Source organism: Pseudogymnoascus destructans (genome assembly GCF_001641265.1).
Source record: "Pseudogymnoascus destructans isolate 20631-21 unplaced genomic scaffold scaffold_8, whole genome shotgun sequence".
Lineage (NCBI taxonomy): Eukaryota > Fungi > Ascomycota > Leotiomycetes > Thelebolales > Thelebolaceae > Pseudogymnoascus > Pseudogymnoascus destructans.
Genome location: NW_020167527.1, coordinates 595175 through 614056, shown reverse-complemented (window position 1 = coordinate 614056; position 18882 = coordinate 595175). Strand labels below are relative to the sequence as shown.

The following is an 18882-nucleotide window of genomic DNA, read 5'->3' as shown; positions in this document are numbered from 1 at the left end:
TAGACACAAAGGCTTTCCAAGTAACACGTTACAGTATTGTAAAGAATACTATATTGAGTTGAGCACGAAGCTCCTATCTAAGGAAATACTATCTACTTATATAGTGGCGTCGTGCCTCATGGGTAATCTGGATAGTTGGCGGATAGCTAGATATTCAGGATAGTTCGTGGATAGCTCAACTTTTCCAATATCCACTAGTTTCTGCAACAATCCATTAGCCCCGTTACATGGCAGCCTACCCCGCTTCCCACTGTGACTCACACGTCACGTTACTAGGCCCTGGCCCTGTAACCATGACATCATGTTACTGTAGCCGTAACATAACACTCCAGAGCTTTGTGTGCTTCTCAAAATGCTGAATCCAATCCATACCTCTCTCGTTTGTAGTCCAGCCATTTGCAGTATGTCATACTGACATTCGTTGCACTCAGTTTGCTATCAAACTCAAGAGCAAACTTAGAAATCTCCTCCTCAAACCTACAAGTCACCATACATATCTTGGCTTATCACACCAACAACAGAAGCAATACTACTCAACGATTGCTGCAAACTCTTCTACTACATCTGTTTATGCTACATACATCACGGCATATCATTTGGACACTCATTGAACAAGTTATTAAGAAACTCTCCTCCTTAAGGGGGTGGGCCAATACTACCACATGGCATATCTCTACCAACTAGAGGCCTAGAAACATGAACAATAGCTCTAGAAGCTTCTACAACCCTCTATGATTCATTACACATCATCGCTCCTTAGTTACCCACAAGATTGGTTAAGTTATGACATAATTTGTCTATAGGTACTCTGACCTTGGACCTCCTTTTCACTTCCTATAGGCTAGGAACCCAAGAGATGGTTCTATGGAATTCTCTTACATTCACTACATGATTAGCAAGCTAGTTGTGGGTCGCACTTGATTTCTAATACATTTACCAAGCCTGGTTAGTCATGGAAAGTCATGGAAAATGAGAGAACTACACTCCTTTGGCATAAATAGGATTGCCCTTTCCTTAAGAAAGGGCAAGCAGGCAATACAGTAAATCGACTATCACATATTTCCACGTCTTTTACAAGCTTCCAAGCATTGATCTTGTTATTCTCTGTTTTTGAAAAGTCAGTGAGGTGCTAACCTCTGACTTACCCCTGAGTTCTCAAACTCAACATTTGTTGCAACTTGTCTAAACCACTTCACCACATCATACACCTGATTGCTGCGTTGTGGAATAGTCTAAGCTACAACCCTTTGGCTCTGTTTCCTAAGACAGTGTGTTGTCTTAGTAAATTCATCCCTTCCTTGGGTGGCTAGATTCTCATATCTGGTGCACCCACCATTACACAGTAACAGCGATTACCCAATCTGCTGGAAATCTGCTATTCTCATACCAAGATGCAAGGTGGTTTTTACCTGCCACAATGACAAATGGCGGCACTGCCCAACCTTGAGAACTAACGCCTTGGATTACTGTAACCCATTCCCGATTGCCAGGCTGCACCTTTTTTGCCTTTGCCCGCCCATCTGAGCTCGTTACTACCGTTGCGCTTGAGATGACGCCCATCATAAACCCAGTCTCATCAAAGTTGTAGATATCTGCATTGTTGATGCCATACTTTAGAATTGTGTTCCATACAAGCTCAAACCAGCCACGAATGACTTCTGGATCTTTGCACTTAGCCCTCTGGTAGTCGTATTTTCGCTGGAAGCGTGTCCGGAGCTCTACATGGCGCTTAACAAAGTTTGAAGCCCAACATGACCCGACGCATGGCGCGTCGCATGTTGCAAGTAGTCGATTTGCCATATCTTCAACAATAGACAACTGAGGAGGGAACCCTTTAGCAGCTAAGTCAAGTATATACTGAACAAGAACTGATTCCTCTAGGTTACTTAATTTCCGTAAGTTGGCTTGGATATCGCGTCGTGAAGGTATGCCTTGTAAACGGTGACGTAGCTTGCGGTGGTCTACGGAATAGATCCTAGCTGCAACTCGAAGGCGCAAATTTGAGTCGCTTTGCATAGCTTGGATAGCTAGCACTAATTTGCTTTCATCATTTTTATGGCGCATGTTTTGTTGTGGAGGAATTTAACATTTAGTTGGGGGGGTTGGTCACCGCATGATTTTGGCACTTTCGCTTGTTTGGCACTTTCGTTATACATGCACGTTAGTGTCTTATTGGTTTCGAGCCAATGACTGGAGTCCATTCAGAACAAAATATGGCAGCTGTTGTACACAATGTACTGGAACAATTCAATATTACGGGATGACTTTTTTGCGTGACAACTGATAATGCATCAAACAATGGAACAATGCGCAAGGAACTTGAGAGCTACATGAGAAGTACTACACAAGAAGTAGAGTGGAGTAGTGATGCAACAAAAATACCATGCATGGCGCATGTTATACAGCTAGTTGTAAAAGCTATGCTAAAGGCCTTCAATGTCGACATAGCTGAAGAAGTTATAGATGTTACTGGTGTTTCAATTACTGATGATACGACAGTCACATCAGCTATTAGAAAGGTTAGTCCATGATAGTAACGCTTGATAGTAACGCCAACTGACGTCAAATACACAGATACGCACTCTTAGCAATCTTGTGAGCAGGTCTGCAAAGAAAACTGAATTATTGCTCCAGAAGCAATCTGATATAGAAGCAAAGAGACTACTGTGGCTAAAACGGGATATTGATATACGCTGGAATTCTACATATGACATGATAGTCCGAGCGATAAGACTACGCATCCCAATTAAAAGTTGGCTTGAGGAACAGATTATTAAGGAGTCTCATCTTGATCAATTCGCATTATCACCAACCGACTGGAAAAAACTAAAATACTTAGTCGCTCTTCTGCGGCCCTTTGCAGAATTTTACTCATCTTATTGGAAACACGAAAGACACTACAATCAACCATACATGGAATGTATACAATACATTATTTGACCATCTTGATGATATCAATCAAAAGCTATATAACAAGGATACAGCATCTAATCCTTGGGTAGACGAGTTTACTGCTGCTATTACTGCAGGTGTTGCAAAGTTAAGGCACTATTACACTGAAACTGGTGGTCCTGTTGAACAGACGTATGCTCTTGCTGCAATTCTTGATCCATCTCAGAAACTGGACATTTTTAACGCTCCTGAATGGGACCGTTCCCACTCAAAGAAGTACCGCCAAATATTCTTAGATTACTGGAAGGCTTACTATCAAAAAGATTCGAGGGACCAGCATGAGGCAGTACCGCCTTGCCCCTATACACCAACAAGTCTTAATGCGGTATTTCGGATGAACCGGCAGCTACATAAAGGGTGGCAGAGCCCATCAAGTACCAGCTATAATGAAGCTGAGCATTATTTAAATGCGCCAGTGGTTAGTGCTGATGCAGATACTCCAGTGCTCCTAGTGTGGAAGACCTTAGAGCTCTCTTACCCTTCAGTTGCGAAGATGGCAAGGGATATCCTTGCAGTACCAGGTAAGCTCCTACAGTAACGGTTAAGAGTAACGCAAATATCTTACAAATCGCTTTAAACAGCTACTGGTACTGGAGTTGAGCGCATATTTAATATTGCCCGCGATATCCATGAATACCACAGGGCACAAATGAGTATGACTACAGTTCGAGAGTCGATGATTGTTAAACACTATCATAGGTATAAGTGGGAACTTGATAATCATTGGGATAATATAGACCATGTATTTGGCGCTCCTGACCCAGACTCTATAATTGAGGACTCTGATTGACAAGTTGCTATGATGATGGTAATATCATCTGATGAGGAGGATGCTGAACAAGACCTACCAGACCCATCAACGCCACATAGATCTACACAAGGTCGCAATGGAAGATTAGAAACTCGGAGGAAGCGAAATTTTGGGGTTCTAAATAAGGACCTTCAGAATGATGAAGCCTCCATTGATACTCCTCGACATTCGCAATGACTTAGAAGGTAGAGGAGGGTACTATTCAGATGTGGGTTAGAGTAACGGCTCACAGTAACGGAATATATCACTAATTAGCCTTATATAGCATTTGGAACCAGCTTGAACAATATATTATGTTAACTACTGCGATAGATACCAACCTTTGCGCTAGGTGGTAGGAAGGCTGGCCTCCCAAAGTCGACACAAACCTGTGTGCGATGGCGGTGGTGATGATGGTAGGGAAGCCACTGTAAGCTGATGCATTCTGAGACATACGGCACTTATAACTCTAATGTAATTACCATAATTTATTATCTATATGATAAATTTATCCTAATTTCTATCAATATACTGTTACTATATACCGTTACTCTTGGTCACAGGACTAACATCGTGATCTACAAGCTAAATATACTAAACTTCAGTTCGGGCTTTTTTAAAAAAAGCTCGGATGGTAAAAAAGCCTAGACCGAACCACGGTCTGGTCTTAACCCTAGAGACTGGACCAAAGTTCAGTCCGGGCTTTGAAAAAAATGAGGACCGAAGTTCAGTCTGGGCTTTAAAAAAAAGGAGGACCGAACCACAGTCCGGTCTTAACCCTAGAGACTAGACTGAAATTCAGTCCGGGCTTTTTAAAAAAAAGGAGGACCGCACCACGGTCCGGTCTTAAATTTAAGGACTGGAACACTCATATAAGCGGTCCGGTCCAGTCCAGTCCGGTCTTTACGGTCCGGGCCAGCCAGTCTACCAAGAATACCCTTTGCAGGGCTTCCTCAAGTGTGTGAGGATCGGACGAGAGATGACTTACAACCTAGAGTTCAGGCTGCTAGATCTTCCTGATACGTTGTCAATTGGTCTCCACATATCAAATTCAACGTCTAGTGGGGAATCAGTTGGAGGGTCAGCTCGTCCACAGGTTTGCGCATCTCATGCAAAGAGGTCACCGTTAGCTCCGCAGAAACAGGGAAAGTGACCGCCTTTGCGAGAACAAATTGTGAGCAGACCTGGTAGGCAATCGACATATTCAGCAGCTGGTGACGAACTGTTGGTACAGCTGAAAGAGGATGAGAAATTGCCATGGGACGAAATTGCAGAGTTCTTCCCAGGAAGGACCAAAGGGATGCTGCAAGTGCATTACTACACAAAGCTGAAGAACCACTCGCAGATATCGAAGTGCAAGAAATGCAAGGGAATATGCTCATCAGGGTTTTCAATGGACTTAGTTGAGAGCCAGGAGGACTTAGTAAAGGAGGACACAAGGGTTTCTAGATAAAAGGGGCTAGAGGCCACAGAAGAAGGCCTCTAGTTAATAGTCGATGTATTTACATAGACCTATTAAGCTACAAGAATATGATCCTTTCCTGCCTCCTAACTTAGTTCCCAAGACTCCTATGAGACCCTTAGGCCTATGCTTTACAATTCTATTAACTCAACCTATATCCAGCCTACTAGGTCAGGATGGCAGCTAGGAAAAAAGGATTACCTAGGTGACTTCTAGAGGAGCGACACTAATGGCAGATTCCATTAAGCCAACTCTAAGTCCTATAGCCTAAGAAGCTAGTAACTCTATAGTAGGAAGGGTCGAGAGTATGGCCTTAAAGTTAGCTAACCTCTAAAGACAGATGGACGAAGAAAGGGCTTACATTAATACTATAGAAGAAGCCCTAGACAGAAGAGAGCTGTGAAAAAGGTGACACTAAGATATCAAAGACGAGTAGGAGGAACCTCAAAGAGAGGAAGATTAGGATGTTATGATGGTTATGGAGGTCATGATGCCAGTCTAGGTAAAGTAAGCTAGATTGAATCTAAAGAGAGAAGAAGAAGAAAGGGAGGCTATTCCTCATTATATGCAGCTCTGCGCTTAGCGATCCCTTGTAACCTTAGTGGCTACTATAGCTGCCTGTTCCTATAGTTGCTAGCGGCTGTGATGTGCAATCGTAACAAGGGCTGCTAAAGAGTTCTGTGACATGTCGTGTTAATGGAGGTTTAACATGCTCCTAAGCCCACTAGCAACAGCAGAATCTCTTAGGTGTGCAAGAACAGGTACTTCTGAAGTGGATTAAGGGCCTTATTAGCAGTTATTCTCTAGGGCATCAGTTGTTGAAAGAAATAGCTAAAGAACTCCGCTCACATCAGTCACTTAATTTTGACGACGCAACACCAAACTCACTTCCACCCTAACCACGATTTACCCTTGTTCGTGACTAGGATTCATACAGCAACATCCTTACCATTAAGTCACCAATAGGCGATGGATTGAAACTGTATACATGGATGGCATGACAAAACTAGTGCTTAACGCATGGTTTAATGCATACACATAGGCGGTTCAAGAGTTCGGGATCACGCAAGAAAATACATATAACATGGATGAATCTGGATTTTCAATTAGGACAATGGAATCTACTTAGATTATACTAGATTCTACACTTTGTACAAAGCATCAAGCGCATCCTAGGCATTAGGAATGGGTTTCTATAGTAGAGTGCATATGTGTAGATGGAACCATTCTCCCACCCCTTAGGATCTTTAAGGGCAAGAACGTTCTCTAATCATGGATTCCACCTACAATTATTAATGAGTGGTTCTTCTCTGCAAATGGCTAGACAAGCAACCTTTATAGGTTAGAGTGGTTGAAACGCATCTTTTAACCAACTACATGTGTAAAAGGCAGATGGTCAATATCTACTTCTTATATGCGATGGCCATGATTCACATATTAGTGGGAGCTTTATTACACATTATTTATAGAACTGAATTATACTTCTAATCCTTCCCCCTCATACATCACACTTGCTCTAGCCATTAATCGTTAGGACCGCCTGTTCGCTTCGCTAACAGTCGGATCAAGCAAGTGTCCCCTTACAACCAAGTGTCCCCTCTTAGAAACCAACTACTAATACTACTAATAATACCAACACCAACCACATGTCTGGATATAAAGCTGCCCTACATGATGCAAAAGAATGGCTTCATCAAAATCTAACAGAAACAGCTGCAGCTATAGCCAAGATCTTTAAGGTTTATCCTGTTGAAGGAGGAGGTTGCTCAAACTGGTACCTCTCTATATGTTTTTCTATATACAGGTACCTACTTATTTTGCCCTGAGAGGGGACACTTGGTTGTGAGGGGACACTTGCTTGATCCGACTGTGAGCGAAGCGAACAGGCGGTCCTAACGATTAGATGTTGTAATATTTAGACCTTTGAGAAAGCGTCTTATAGCAGCACTGTCTCCGCTTAACCAAGCTCAACCTGCACGCATCTAGAAGTATGAATGGATAGAGGCATATATAGAAGCACAACTTAATGTATGTACTCATTAGAATATCGAGTTAGCATACCGTAGAGCTGGCTTGTTTCCGTTCAATCCTTAGCGAGCTCTATGTACATTGAATTATGATATGCCATCACTTAGGATTGACCGACCAAAAACACCAAATTAGTATGATATTTTTAATCAAGTCTTTGTTAATAGCTCACCCCTAGATAGCACAACATTACGCACTGAAAATACGCTCCTTGTAACAATTAATAGTAGTAGGTACTAGCAACACTAGTACGGCAATATATCCAAAAACTCACAGTTGGGGCTAAGCAACTTCGAGCACGTAGTATTGTCCACCAACTTGATGCCAACAACTTACGATCAGTTATAAAGCGACGTATGATACGTACAAGGGGGAAAAGGGCAGTTCTAAAGGGTCGCTTTCATATTTCTACGCAAGAATTATGTGATGTAGTGATAGTGGCATAAAACGTGACTCGAAAACAAAGTCAGAAACGGCGTAGAACAAAGGGTAAGAACGAATTCTCTGATGATGAAATTGAGGGACATAATGAAGAAGAAGCAGAGGAACCTTCTTGGAGCGGTACTGAATCCTGCATCATAGTTGATAGTAGTTAAATTCACAGTTTGTTGTGTGGTCTTGAAAAATCCCCCGCGTTACGCCACCCCCCGCGTTACGCCACCCCCCGCGTTACGCCACGACTCACGTTACCGATCAACCTCATCTTCAATGCTCAGCGAATCTTTAGTCTTTACCCAAACCAAGTCCGCAACGCAACATCTCGAGTGGCTAGGGTCTAAGCACAAAACTGAATCTTTTAGCCTTTCTTAGAAATTGTAAAGTCGTAGGACCCAGGGTCACACGGGAGCTCAGGGAACCAGATCAGTAGGTAGGAAGTAGGATTCAATGCGTAACAATAGGTCTACGTATATACAGCGACTATTGACTGGAGGCCTCACTCCGAGCCTCCAGCCCCTTATATACAGGAACCCGTAGGCCCTAATTTACCGAGCCCGCCAGGTCCACTGTAAGAGCGTGACACCTCACGTGCCCTCACGTGAGGGCCGCCTTACAATTACCTCCCCCTTCTAGGGAATTGCCCCCAATTCCAGGCATAGAGATCAGGGCTGATTGCGCCCTTGTTTGGGCTTGTTTGGCTTGTTTGCTCGCGCGTAGGGTGGGTTGTTGTTATCGAACTCGCGCCTGTCAGGGGGGTCCCGTGACCCCCCTTGTTGTTGTGCCGCGGCCACCCCCAGTTGTTGTGGGCATCGCGCTTAACTCCCACTTCCTACCCAACTTCCTACTTTCCTCACACAACCTCACACCAAGTGCCCGCTCTTCTGGGTTCTTGGGTTCTTCCTTTTGATCCTCTTCCAAGGTTTGCTTCAAGGATTACTCCCTCTTCGCAAGGTATTTACCTCCCTTCCGTCCTTCGTCTTCAGGGACTGATCTGTGGATTAGTTCCGTCAATCATGGCTCCGCGCAAGCAGCCCAAGAAGACAGTGGCGCCTGTCACCACCCCTCTCAAGCGCTCTTCCGCCCAGATGTCTGGGTCTCCCGAGTTGGAGTCACCTGCCACCCCTACTCCCTTCGGTCCTGCTTCCGTTGCGTCCACCTCTCGCCCTCGCACCGTGCGTCCCTACCGATCACCTTCGGTTGAGGACGCTCCAGAGGAGGAGGAGGAGGTCGCTGCTCAGTTGGCCGCCAAGGAGATGCGTACGGCGCTGGGGTGGAAGCTTTCTGCGCGCCGCCCAGTTCCAGAGTCTGTTGGTCCCCTTCGCGCAGGCTCCCGCGACTGCTGCGTCAAGTGTTCAGTCACCTATTACAACTATCCTGGACAGATCTGCTGGGTCCCTGTTGGCTTGGACAAGTGCGGCGACTGTCTCCAAGGAAACCACCACTGCGTTCCGGTAGGCCTCCTTTTCCTTCTTAGTGGGATATGCTGACAACCAGGCAGGTCGGTCCTGATCAGAAGGATGCCCTCACTGCCCTGCAGCTCAAGTCCGACGCCTATTTGAACTGTTGCGCTGACGACGAGGACGCTGGGCTGGAACATAATTCGGTCGCCACCCGTGAGGCTCTGGCCTCCCTCCTCTTTGCCCAACGCGAGTTCACTACCGCTGATAAGGGCAAGGAGCCTCGCACCCTGAAGGTCAAGAATAAGGGTAAGAGAGCTGCTACGTCCTTCCACGAGGAACCTGTTGCGCCTCTCCCTGAGGCTGGGGGCCCCGTCGTCCGCAACCTCAACGACCCACGCCAAGCCCTTCTTCACCACGCTGAGACCCTTGCTGAGCTGGATCAGGCCAAAACCAAGGCTCTCAAGGCTGCTGCTGCTATGTTCCACGCCGCTACTGATGCGGCTCTAGACGCCTACCAGGTTGGCCTCAACGCCCACGTCGCCGCCCTGAAGTTTGTCGTAGGTTTGTGATTCCCATCCTTCCTGGACGTTTTGCTGACCCTGTGGGTAGCTCGAGTGAGGCCTGTCCTGCCCTCCGCGCCCTTGTCGGTAGGACCTATTCTCCTGCCTACGCCTGCAGATTACGATCGTGCTCTTTTTGAGCGTTTGTTTGTGCGTCCAGACCAGTGGCGCTTCAATCCACGCCCTGCCCCCGTCGTCGCCCCCTTGTCTGACGCGCGCATTTCTTCTAGGTCTGGGTCGGGGTCTGCTTCTGGGTCTGTGAGCCCTTCTCCTTCGGAACTTGACGCGTTGTTTTTTTCCCTTAGTTTAGGACAATACACTACATTGCCTTCTGCGTCTGTTCCTTGTGATATGCCTTGATTAACGGTAGTCCTACGTCAAGCTTTGGAACCCACTGATCGTCAGCTGCAGTGTAGCCTGCCCACCTAATCAGGTATTCCTCTCGGATTCCTCTACCCCTCCGCACAGTCCTGTGGTCTAGGACTGCCTCGACCTTGTATTCTTCTTCCCCATCCACGATCTCTGGATCTGGTGGAGGATCGGCCTTCTCAACGCCTTCCCGATACCTCTCGAGTAGGGAGACGTGGAACACGTCGTGAATCGCCTTATACCGTGGGGGAAGCCTCAATCGATACGCCTGTTTACCTATCCGCCCGGTGATCTCATACGGTCCGAGCCACCGGTGACCTAGCTTCCTACTTGGCTGGGTGGTTCTGATATTCTTGGCAGAAAGCCACACCCGTTCGCCGACCATGAACTGCATTGGCTTGTGGATCTTGTTATATCCTCGGACTTGGGCTTCCTTCGATCTCGCCCAGGCCTCTTCAAGCTCCTTTCGTAGGTCGAGGATCTTCTGGACTCGGTCTCTTGCAACCGGCACCTCCCTTCTCATGGGGTCGTCCTCGATCCCTTGCCGCAGGTCGATGTTGATACCGTATCGAGCCTGATTTGGCGACATCTGGATGGAATCGTGGAAGGCATTATTGTAGGTAAGCTCCGCGAAGTGAAGAAGTTCTACCCAATTGTCCTGGTGCTGATTGCAGTGTAGGCGTAGGTAGGCCTCAATATTCTGGTTCTGCCTTTCCGTCTGGCCGTCAGATTGAGGGTGGAAGGCAGTCGATAGGTTCCGCCGTACTTTGAGGTGGAAACAGAAGGCCGACCAGAAGTGGCACGTAAATACGCTGCCGCGGTCTGTAATTATTTCAGCAGGAATTCCAAAGTCCTTAACCCAATACTCAAGGAAGACCCGCCCCAACTCGGTGGCAGTAATGGTCTTCCGGCAGGGTATATATTTGGATACCTTGGTGTATCGGTCTACGATTACCAAAATGGAGTCTGAAGCCTTAGCTTGGTCTGCTCCTATACTAGGCGGCAGATCTGTGATGAAGTCCATACTTATGGACTCAAAGGGCTTAGTAGGCATTCTGAGGCCTTGCATTTCGCCGTAGGGTCTATGCCGTACCGGCTTGATCCGCTGGCACCGATCGCAGCCACGTACGTACTCCCTGGCTTCCTGGTCTAATCCAGGCCAGTAGTATTTCCGTCGGATCAGTTCCTGGGTCTTCTTATATCCGAAGTGCCCAGCCAAAGGGTCGTCGTGGCAAATCTTGAAGATTTCCATACGTACTGCCTGATTGGGAGGCACGTAGGCCGCTCCCTTGAAGCGTAGGATGCCTGCATCGTCTACTCTCCAACCTGAAGAGCCCTTCGCCCACGCCGACCCTGCTTCTCTGGCCCTGTGAACAGCGAGCTCGTCAGCCGCTTGAAGGGTTTTGATCAGATCCGCTAAGGGTTCGGCCGTGGCACTGTAGGCGCTCTCTCCCTGAGCCATGGCTGCCACCATAACTCGAGGGACAACGAGACCTGGACTCTTGGTGTCCTTACTCTGGTCTTCGCCCAGTGTGGTGCCTACTTCTTGTAAGTCAGCCACTACCCGCCTCATCTGCAGGGCTTCTTCTCCTGCCTGTATGGCTTTCTGGAGCTTGTTTCGAAGGGTAGGAAGCATCACGTTCTGGCTACCCTTCTCTTCCTCATAGTCTGGTCTCCTAGACGGCCCATCTGCGGGGTTGGTCTTGCCAGCTCGATAGGATATTTGGAAGTCGTAGGCTGACAACGCCTGCGCCCACCGCGCCTGCCTTCTTGTGAGGGCGGTGGTTTCCATGAAGTATTTCAGGTTGTTGTGATCCGTCAGGACCTCGATTGGGTGTTGGCTACCCTCTAGGTAATGCCTCCACTGTTCGAAAGATCTCACGATCGCCAAGAGCTCTTGGTCGTGGACCTCATAGTTCAGCTCTGCTGGCTCCAGCTTTTTGCTGAAGAAGGCGACTGGGTGCCACCCACCCCTTCGTTCTGGGGTTTCTTCTACATATTGGGAAAGATTCCCTGCCAACCCGAAGCCGGAGGAGTCTGTCTCAAGTCTAATCTTACAGCTTGGATCGAAATGGACTAACATGGGAGCTGTGGTGAAGGCCTCCTTGAGGCGATCGAACGCGCCCTGCTGCATTGCTCCCCACACAAAGGGCCCGGTCTGTTTACCGGCCTTGGCCCCCTTCATAAGGCCAGTCAAGGGTGCCACAACAGAGGAGTACTGCTCTATGAAGCGTCGGTAAAAGTTGGCGAAGCCGAGAAACACCTGGACCTCTCGGTAGGTCTTGGGTGTAGGCCACTCAGCTATCGCAGCAACCCGGTCGCCTTCCATAGCCACTCCTTCTGTTGTGACGGTATATCCAAGGAAGCCTACCTGTTTGGTATTGAACTCGCACTTTGAGAGCTTTACATATAGGTTCGCCTCTCGTAGGCGACCTAGGACCTCCTGTACGTGGTGGGTATGTTCCTCCTCTTTAGAGGAATAAATAAGGATATCGTCGAGGTATACAACGCATATCGTATCAACGAGCCCTTCGAGGGTCTCGTTCATATAGGCCTGAAACGTGGCTGGCGCGTTGGCCAAGCCAAAAGGCATCACTTTGTACTCAAAGTGGCCGTAACGAGTGCGGAAGGCGGTCTTCCACTCGTCGCCTGGGCGGATCCGGATCCTGTGGTAGGCGTTCCTAATATCAAGCTTTGTGAAGACCTTTGCTCCTTGGAACCGATCCAAGGTCTCTGTGATCAGCGGCAAGGGGTGCCTATTCTTTACGGTGATCTTATTCAGACCCCTATAATCCACGCAGAGGCGTAGACTGCCATCCTTCTTCTGTACGAACAGTATGGGCGCGCCCGCTGGGCTTATGCTCCTCTGGATCCAACCCTTCCTTTCGCTTGATTGAAGGTATTCCCGGAGTGTGGCCAACTCCGTCTCAGATAGGTTGTATACCGGGCCGTAAGGCGGCTCTTGCATGCTGGTATCGATACCGTGGGTCTTCCTACCCAGCTCGGGTAGGTCTTCTGCCCGCTCCTTAGAGAAGACGTCGGCGAATTCAGCGTACTCCCTTGGGCATTGGGGTTCCAATGCTCCTTCCGAGGTCAACGCCAGGACAAAGGCAGTATCGCCTTTGTCTAGCTCTTCAATACCCACCTCCATCGCCTTCGATATATCGAAGGGGTAGCGCCATATCTGGGTCTGCCAATCGATCTGGGGGTTGACCTGTACGATCCAGTCCATTCCAAGGATAACATCCACACCAGGGGTATCCATGGAAAGGAACGTCTGGTCTACGGTCGTCTCCCTTCGAAAGTGGTCCCAGGCCTTGATCTGTACGGTCGCCGCTCCGTATATGGCAATCTCCTTGCCGTCCACAGCCCTCGCTCGAGGTGGGCCCTTGTCTCGGCACTCTAGGCCCTTATCTTTTGCGAAGAGGGGGTGGATAGTTGACGCGTCCGACCCCGAATCGAGTAGAGCCTTGGCCTTGTGCCAGGTAGGCCCTACTTTGATTTCAATGTCGATCTCCATCCTCTTCGCCTGCGTAGGGCGTAGGGCTTCAGTAGGGAGTCACTCCCGCTTGAGGAGTTGGGTATCCAGCTTCCGGACTCCCGGCCCAGTGTGCTGGCTACGGCAGTCCTTTGCAAAGTGGCCTGGTCTGCCACAGTTGTAACAGGCGTTCCCTACTTGGGTAGGCCTTGCGCCTTGGGTGTCGGCTGGCTTGCGCGCAGGTTGTTGGTCCGATCGACGGCGATCCTGGAAGGGCGTTCGCTCCCGGTGATTGCCCGACTTGTGGCTATTGAAGTGGCCCTTCCGAGCTGGAAAGCCACCCTGCAGGGTTCCCTTATTCTCCCTTGTGTTGGGCCTATCCGTAGAAGGATTCTTCTCGGTTACCCACCGGTTGTTCATTTCCAGCATGGCTAGGATATTGACAACAGCCTCCCTGTGGGTCGTGGAACGCTCGGCGTAGCCACCCTCAAGGAGGCGCTGCCTCATTTCTGGGTGTAACTTCGTCAGGAGGTGGGTGGTCCTCTGGGACTCGGTGTAGGGCTCCATTTCCCGCTCCAATTCCTCGAGGTACGCAACGAATTTGCGGATACCCTGCCCCTTACGCTGGTGGGCGCCGTTGTATTTGAGGGCTGCAATGCGTTGCCGGTTGGCTGGGTCGATATGGAGGTCGCGAAGGAACTCTTCAAACCCTGCGATATCTAAAGGGTCCTCGAGCCCTTCCTCTTGCGAGGCGCAGCGGTTGTCCCACTCCTTCATGGGGTCGCTCTCAAGGTATTGGGCGGCGAAGGCCACCTTGGATTGCTCGGTTGGGAACATTCTTGGCTGGTATCGGAAGGAAGCGCGGATTGAGGCCATAAACTCGTTGAGCTCTCGTGTCGACTCGCCTTTGTAGACCTTAGGGTCCTTGACCTTGCCGAAAGGCCTATACGACGGGGTTGCTTCTCGCGATACTACGGAGGCAGTCTCTTGTTCCTCCTCGTTTGGGGTCCCCTCCCATTCTTCCTCACTGTCTTGGTGTCGCCTTTTCCGGCGTCCTTCTTCTTGTATTCGGACCTGTCTTTCTGCGAAGACCCTTACTTCCTCCGGGTAGGCGCTATAGTCGTCGCCGTGCGATCGTCGGAATACTTGGAGGGCTTCTTCCATGGTATTGTAGTAGGCCCTCTCTTCTTCGATCCTATTCTTGAGGGCGGCCAGCTTTGACGGCATCCTGTCCGCTTTGCTCGTCGCGGAGCTGCTGGCTTCAGGGCCCAGAGTCGGTGGGCTGGCCTCGATGGTTTCTGCCGCTGGAGTCGCTCCTCCGGAGGTCGCTCGGGTAATCCTCTTTTCCTGGCTCGCCATCCTGATCTGGTAGGCTGAGTATGGGTTGAGTCAATAGAATTGTAAAGTCGTAGGACCCAGGGTCACACGGGAGCTCAGGTAACCAGATCAGTAGGTAGGAAGTAGGATTCAATGCGTAACAATAGGTCTACGTATATACAGCGACTATTGACTGGAGGCCTCACTCCGAGCCTCCAGCCCCTTATATACAGGAACCCGTAGGCCCTAATTTACCGAGCCCGCCAGGTCCACTGTAAGAGCGTGACACCTCACGTGCCCTCACGTGAGGGCCGCCTTACAGAAATGCAGTACCAGCTATCGGACGTATGTCTTAGCGATACTGATATGTTGGTTCGTCGGTGTGAATTTCCTGCAATGAGGCGAGATCCCTTACAAATGACCATGTTCCCTAATGTGAATCCAAATGCCAACGAAGAAGAAGAGGAAATAAAGTGGACAGTCGAGGGCTTGCAAGAAAGCTTAGAGAACGATTCAAGCTGGTTCCGTAAAGTGACCGTTGGCTCTGATTGCTATGCTGGCTTTGCTGTCTGGACTTTGGAGTCGAGCAGTGGAAAAACAAGGCGCAAGGCAAACTCGAACGAGAGGCGTGAGTCCTGGAATCCTGCGTCACTAGATTTGAGAGCTTGGAATCAAGTCTCTAAGCGTCTTAGAGAAGAGCGCCAAAAAGTGTTGGATGGCAAACAAAACGTATGGAGTAAGTCTGCTACTATTCCTGTTCTGAAGTGAACTAAGTCCCTGTGTTAGGATTGAATACGATATCGGTGGCACCAGAGTATCAAAGGCAGGGCGTTGGGTCTATGCTGCTGCAGTGGGGCTGCGATAAGGCAGACTCTTGTGGCTGGAATTCCTTTGTTATGGCATCTCCTGATGGAGTTCGACTCTACAGCAGATTCGGTTTTGAAGTTATGGGGCAGGTACAGACAGAGCATGGTACCTTCACAAGTATGTTTCGGGAATCGAAACCGTATGTGGGACAAGAAAAGCAAGCTGGGTTTGTTGATATTTAAATTTAAATATCAACCTGGTTTAAATCCTTCAAGAGCAGTAGTGACTGTAAATAGTAGGTTCTTAAAAACAGGTACACAATCCAATATCCAATAACCGTCACTAAAATATCAGGTTCGTAAAGTCGATCCTGCCTCTATCATCCGCAAGAATGGTTCTTCTGGTGCTCAGAACCTCCTTGTGGAAAGCACTGTTCTCTGCAGTGGCATCTATCGTCTTCATCTTGGTTGAAGACCCAGAACGCATCGATCAGGCCTGAAAGTGATCCTCGTGGTATCATGACATTCGCGTTTCCTTGTATGATCTCAACCGAAAGCTGGGTGTCGTGGTTATCGAAGTATCGGACCCCGAAGACACCATGCAATCCTAAGTCCTGAATAGTACGAAAAGCCTCCGTCAGGAACTCGCTGTTGAGTTCAGGCTCCGTCAGGGAGAAAGAAAACTCGAATGGAGCTAGTTTCCCGTCAAGCAGTCTGATCGACCGGGGAGCAATGACCCCATCAAATTTCAGCATTTGTTTTCGTCCCCCTAATCCCATGGAAGAGAGACGGGCCCGTGTTCAACGAGACGTTGACCATTGGGAATTTGAAAGTGATTGTGGAGAAGACATACGCCGTAGTGGTCCTGCACTTCGTGGTCCAGGAACAATTGCCGGATTGGACCTTGGAGTTTGGCCATGGCATCTTCAGTCATCAAACTATGAGCTTTTCCGAGAGATGGAAGAGTGTTGTATGCCGCTGGGTCGTAGACTGCGTCCAGCTGGAAGGGATGAGATGAGAAGGCCGAGACAGTAGCCATGATCACGTCGCGCTTATGGGAATGGTTGGTTCGATGATAGAATTACACCTTGAATCTCGTACATCTGTCCCCTAGGCACCGACACAATCCCTTACGATCCAGGACTTCAAGGACCTCTTGAAAGAACTTGTGGGTGCAAAGCAGGCGGGATTGGCTTAGGTTTCAGACGGTCCTCAACCCGATACCACAGACGCTCAGGTGGCTGAAGCTGATGCCAAAGATACCAAAGCATTCAAAACAGTTGAAGAAGTGCATGATGCCACTGCTAAATGAGTGGGATCTTGCTAACAAATCATTTTCAATACAGCTGGGATAATAAGACGTACAAGTACGCACTTGTGGAGCCAGCGAAGTCAGCTCATGAGATAACTACATTGGACAAATTTCGTTTTCATTGTAGTCGGTTAGTAATCACTCCCATGAAGGTGTACTATATCTGATTGTTGTCCGACAGACAAGGATACGAAAGAGACGAAGTTCCACATTGACATTAAGTCGGAGAGTTTGCGATATCCTGAGGGCTATCTTAGGAGATGTTCAAGGGATCAGCTTGAAAGAACCAGTCCTACCCGTGCGTCTTCTCTGTTTCTACAGATTCACCAGCCTCGACTGATTGTCTTTTAGGTTGAGCGGCCCACTAGGTGTGAGGAAGACTTTGACAGCTGAGGTCCTATCTGAGCATCTTCAAAGGCCACTCTATTCGGTATGTCTGCTTAGACACCATCTTACCGCACATACCAACAATACAGGTCTCCGCGGGCGAGTTGGGCACTAGTGCAGAAAGCGTTGAGGCGCGTCTTCCAGGTATATTCCAACGCGGTTCAAGATGGAATGCTCTTCTTCTACTAATGAAGCGGATGTTTACTTAGAGCAGCGCTCGCCTCAGAGATAATTCGCAATGCCATAGTCTGTGTATTCTTGCGAACGCTTGAATATTACCAAGGCATCATGTTCCTAACAACCAATCGGGTCGCACATATTGATGATGCTATCGCTAGCAGAATCCAGTTCAAGATCAACTATAATCCCCTTGGCGCAGATCAAAGGAGGAGTATCTGGAAAGGCTTTCTAAGAAAGGCATTTACAGGTCAAGGACTGCCGGCTTACGACGGCTTGGACCTCGAGAACCTAGTGCGAAGGGAGCTTAACGGTCGGGATGTAAGTGATCTGAGAAGCCCACTATGCTGTGATTTTTGTCTTCTGCCTGCATAAGGAGCAAGGATCGGGAGAGCTGGCCTTCATATACGTTTATTTTATTTGCAGTGTCTACTCGCGGATGTGCAGTTAGTATTGGTTTGTCTATATTAACACCAAGTCGAAATTGCTTTGTCGTGGGATATCATAGTCATACCCCAAGGAATACATATTACTTACAAGTGTCTCTACTGAGAAGTGTGAGAGACATGTATGAAAATAGTACGTTGCTCATGTTACGATAGCGTCTACCACAGCTCTGTAGTAGTACTCCTGTTCCAGTTTCTTATCATTACTGCATTTGCAGTGCTGGAAAACAAAAGACAGGATATGGTAGGACACCCACCCGATTGCAACCGTAGTACGGTTCTACGTCCCCGTTTCCAGTCTTGTCATTTGTACTGCTGGAGAACAGGACACCACCAGTACGATTGTACACAAGAAACAGAATGTGGGGCAGTACAATCCAGAGAAACAGTATAGCTGTCTCTGGGTGTCGGGACGAGCTCAGCAATACGACTATCCCTGTCAACAGCGTCGAAAATCAACCACTAAGCCTCACGCAACACCAGCCTTAATAGTGATGGATGAGGTTATATCGATCCATTAAACAATAACCGTAATGATTCAAGCATTCGAAGAATGGCCACTGCCCCTCCGCGTCAGAAATCATTCGAACATTCTGCCAGCTACCGTGATATTTCTCTCTGATGAGGACCCTCCATCGTTGCCCATTCCAGGTGCCATCAACACGCCACTCCCTCTCCGGTACGAGGCACACGGGTGGTCTTCAACGTGGTTTTGCGACGTTATGACTGGCGAAGCTTACGCGCGCGCTTATCTAATAATACTCTTTTCAGATCGTTCATTTACGTTTGCAATAACTTCAAAGACGGGATTGATTTCAAAGGATAGTCGGTGTATAACTGGTGGGACCACCGATTTGTGAAGGCCCATCGGGTGGTGCGGGATCATAGATATGACAGGTGAGCTAATGTGCATTTGTATGTTAGTACTGTCTTGTTATTTGTATCTGTTATTTGTAGCCG

General features: G+C 48.4%; 4 protein-coding genes across 4 annotated transcripts; 2 read left to right on the top strand and 2 right to left on the bottom strand.

The window, feature by feature from the left end:
- Positions 1-4721: 4721 nt before the first annotated feature.
- Positions 4722-5195, top strand: VC83_03880 (uncharacterized protein; the record flags this gene model as incomplete). The annotated part of the gene is made up of 2 exons (XM_024467518.1): positions 4722-4867; positions 4925-5195. The coding sequence occupies 2 exons, from the start codon at positions 4722-4724 to the stop codon at positions 5193-5195; spliced, it is 417 nt and encodes a 138-aa protein (XP_024324803.1).
- A 2949-nt stretch (positions 5196-8144) lies between these two features.
- Positions 8145-14994, bottom strand: VC83_09628 (uncharacterized protein). Its single transcript, XM_024473041.1, has one exon. It carries the CDS (start codon positions 13517-13519, stop codon positions 9950-9952), a length of 3570 nt encoding a protein of 1189 aa, XP_024328809.1. The 5' UTR covers positions 13520-14994; the 3' UTR covers positions 8145-9949.
- A 161-nt stretch (positions 14995-15155) lies between these two features.
- VC83_03879 (uncharacterized protein) lies at positions 15156-15856 on the top strand. The gene is made up of 2 exons (XM_024467517.1): positions 15156-15530; positions 15581-15856. The coding sequence occupies exons 1-2, from the start codon at positions 15161-15163 to the stop codon at positions 15841-15843; spliced, it is 633 nt and encodes a 210-aa protein (XP_024325110.1). The 5' UTR covers positions 15156-15160; the 3' UTR covers positions 15844-15856.
- A 124-nt stretch (positions 15857-15980) lies between these two features.
- Positions 15981-16379, bottom strand: VC83_03878 (uncharacterized protein; the record flags this gene model as incomplete). The annotated part of the gene is made up of 1 exon (XM_024467516.1): positions 15981-16379. One exon carries the CDS (start codon positions 16377-16379, stop codon positions 15981-15983), a length of 399 nt encoding a protein of 132 aa, XP_024325111.1.
- Positions 16380-18882: the final 2503 nt, after the last annotated feature.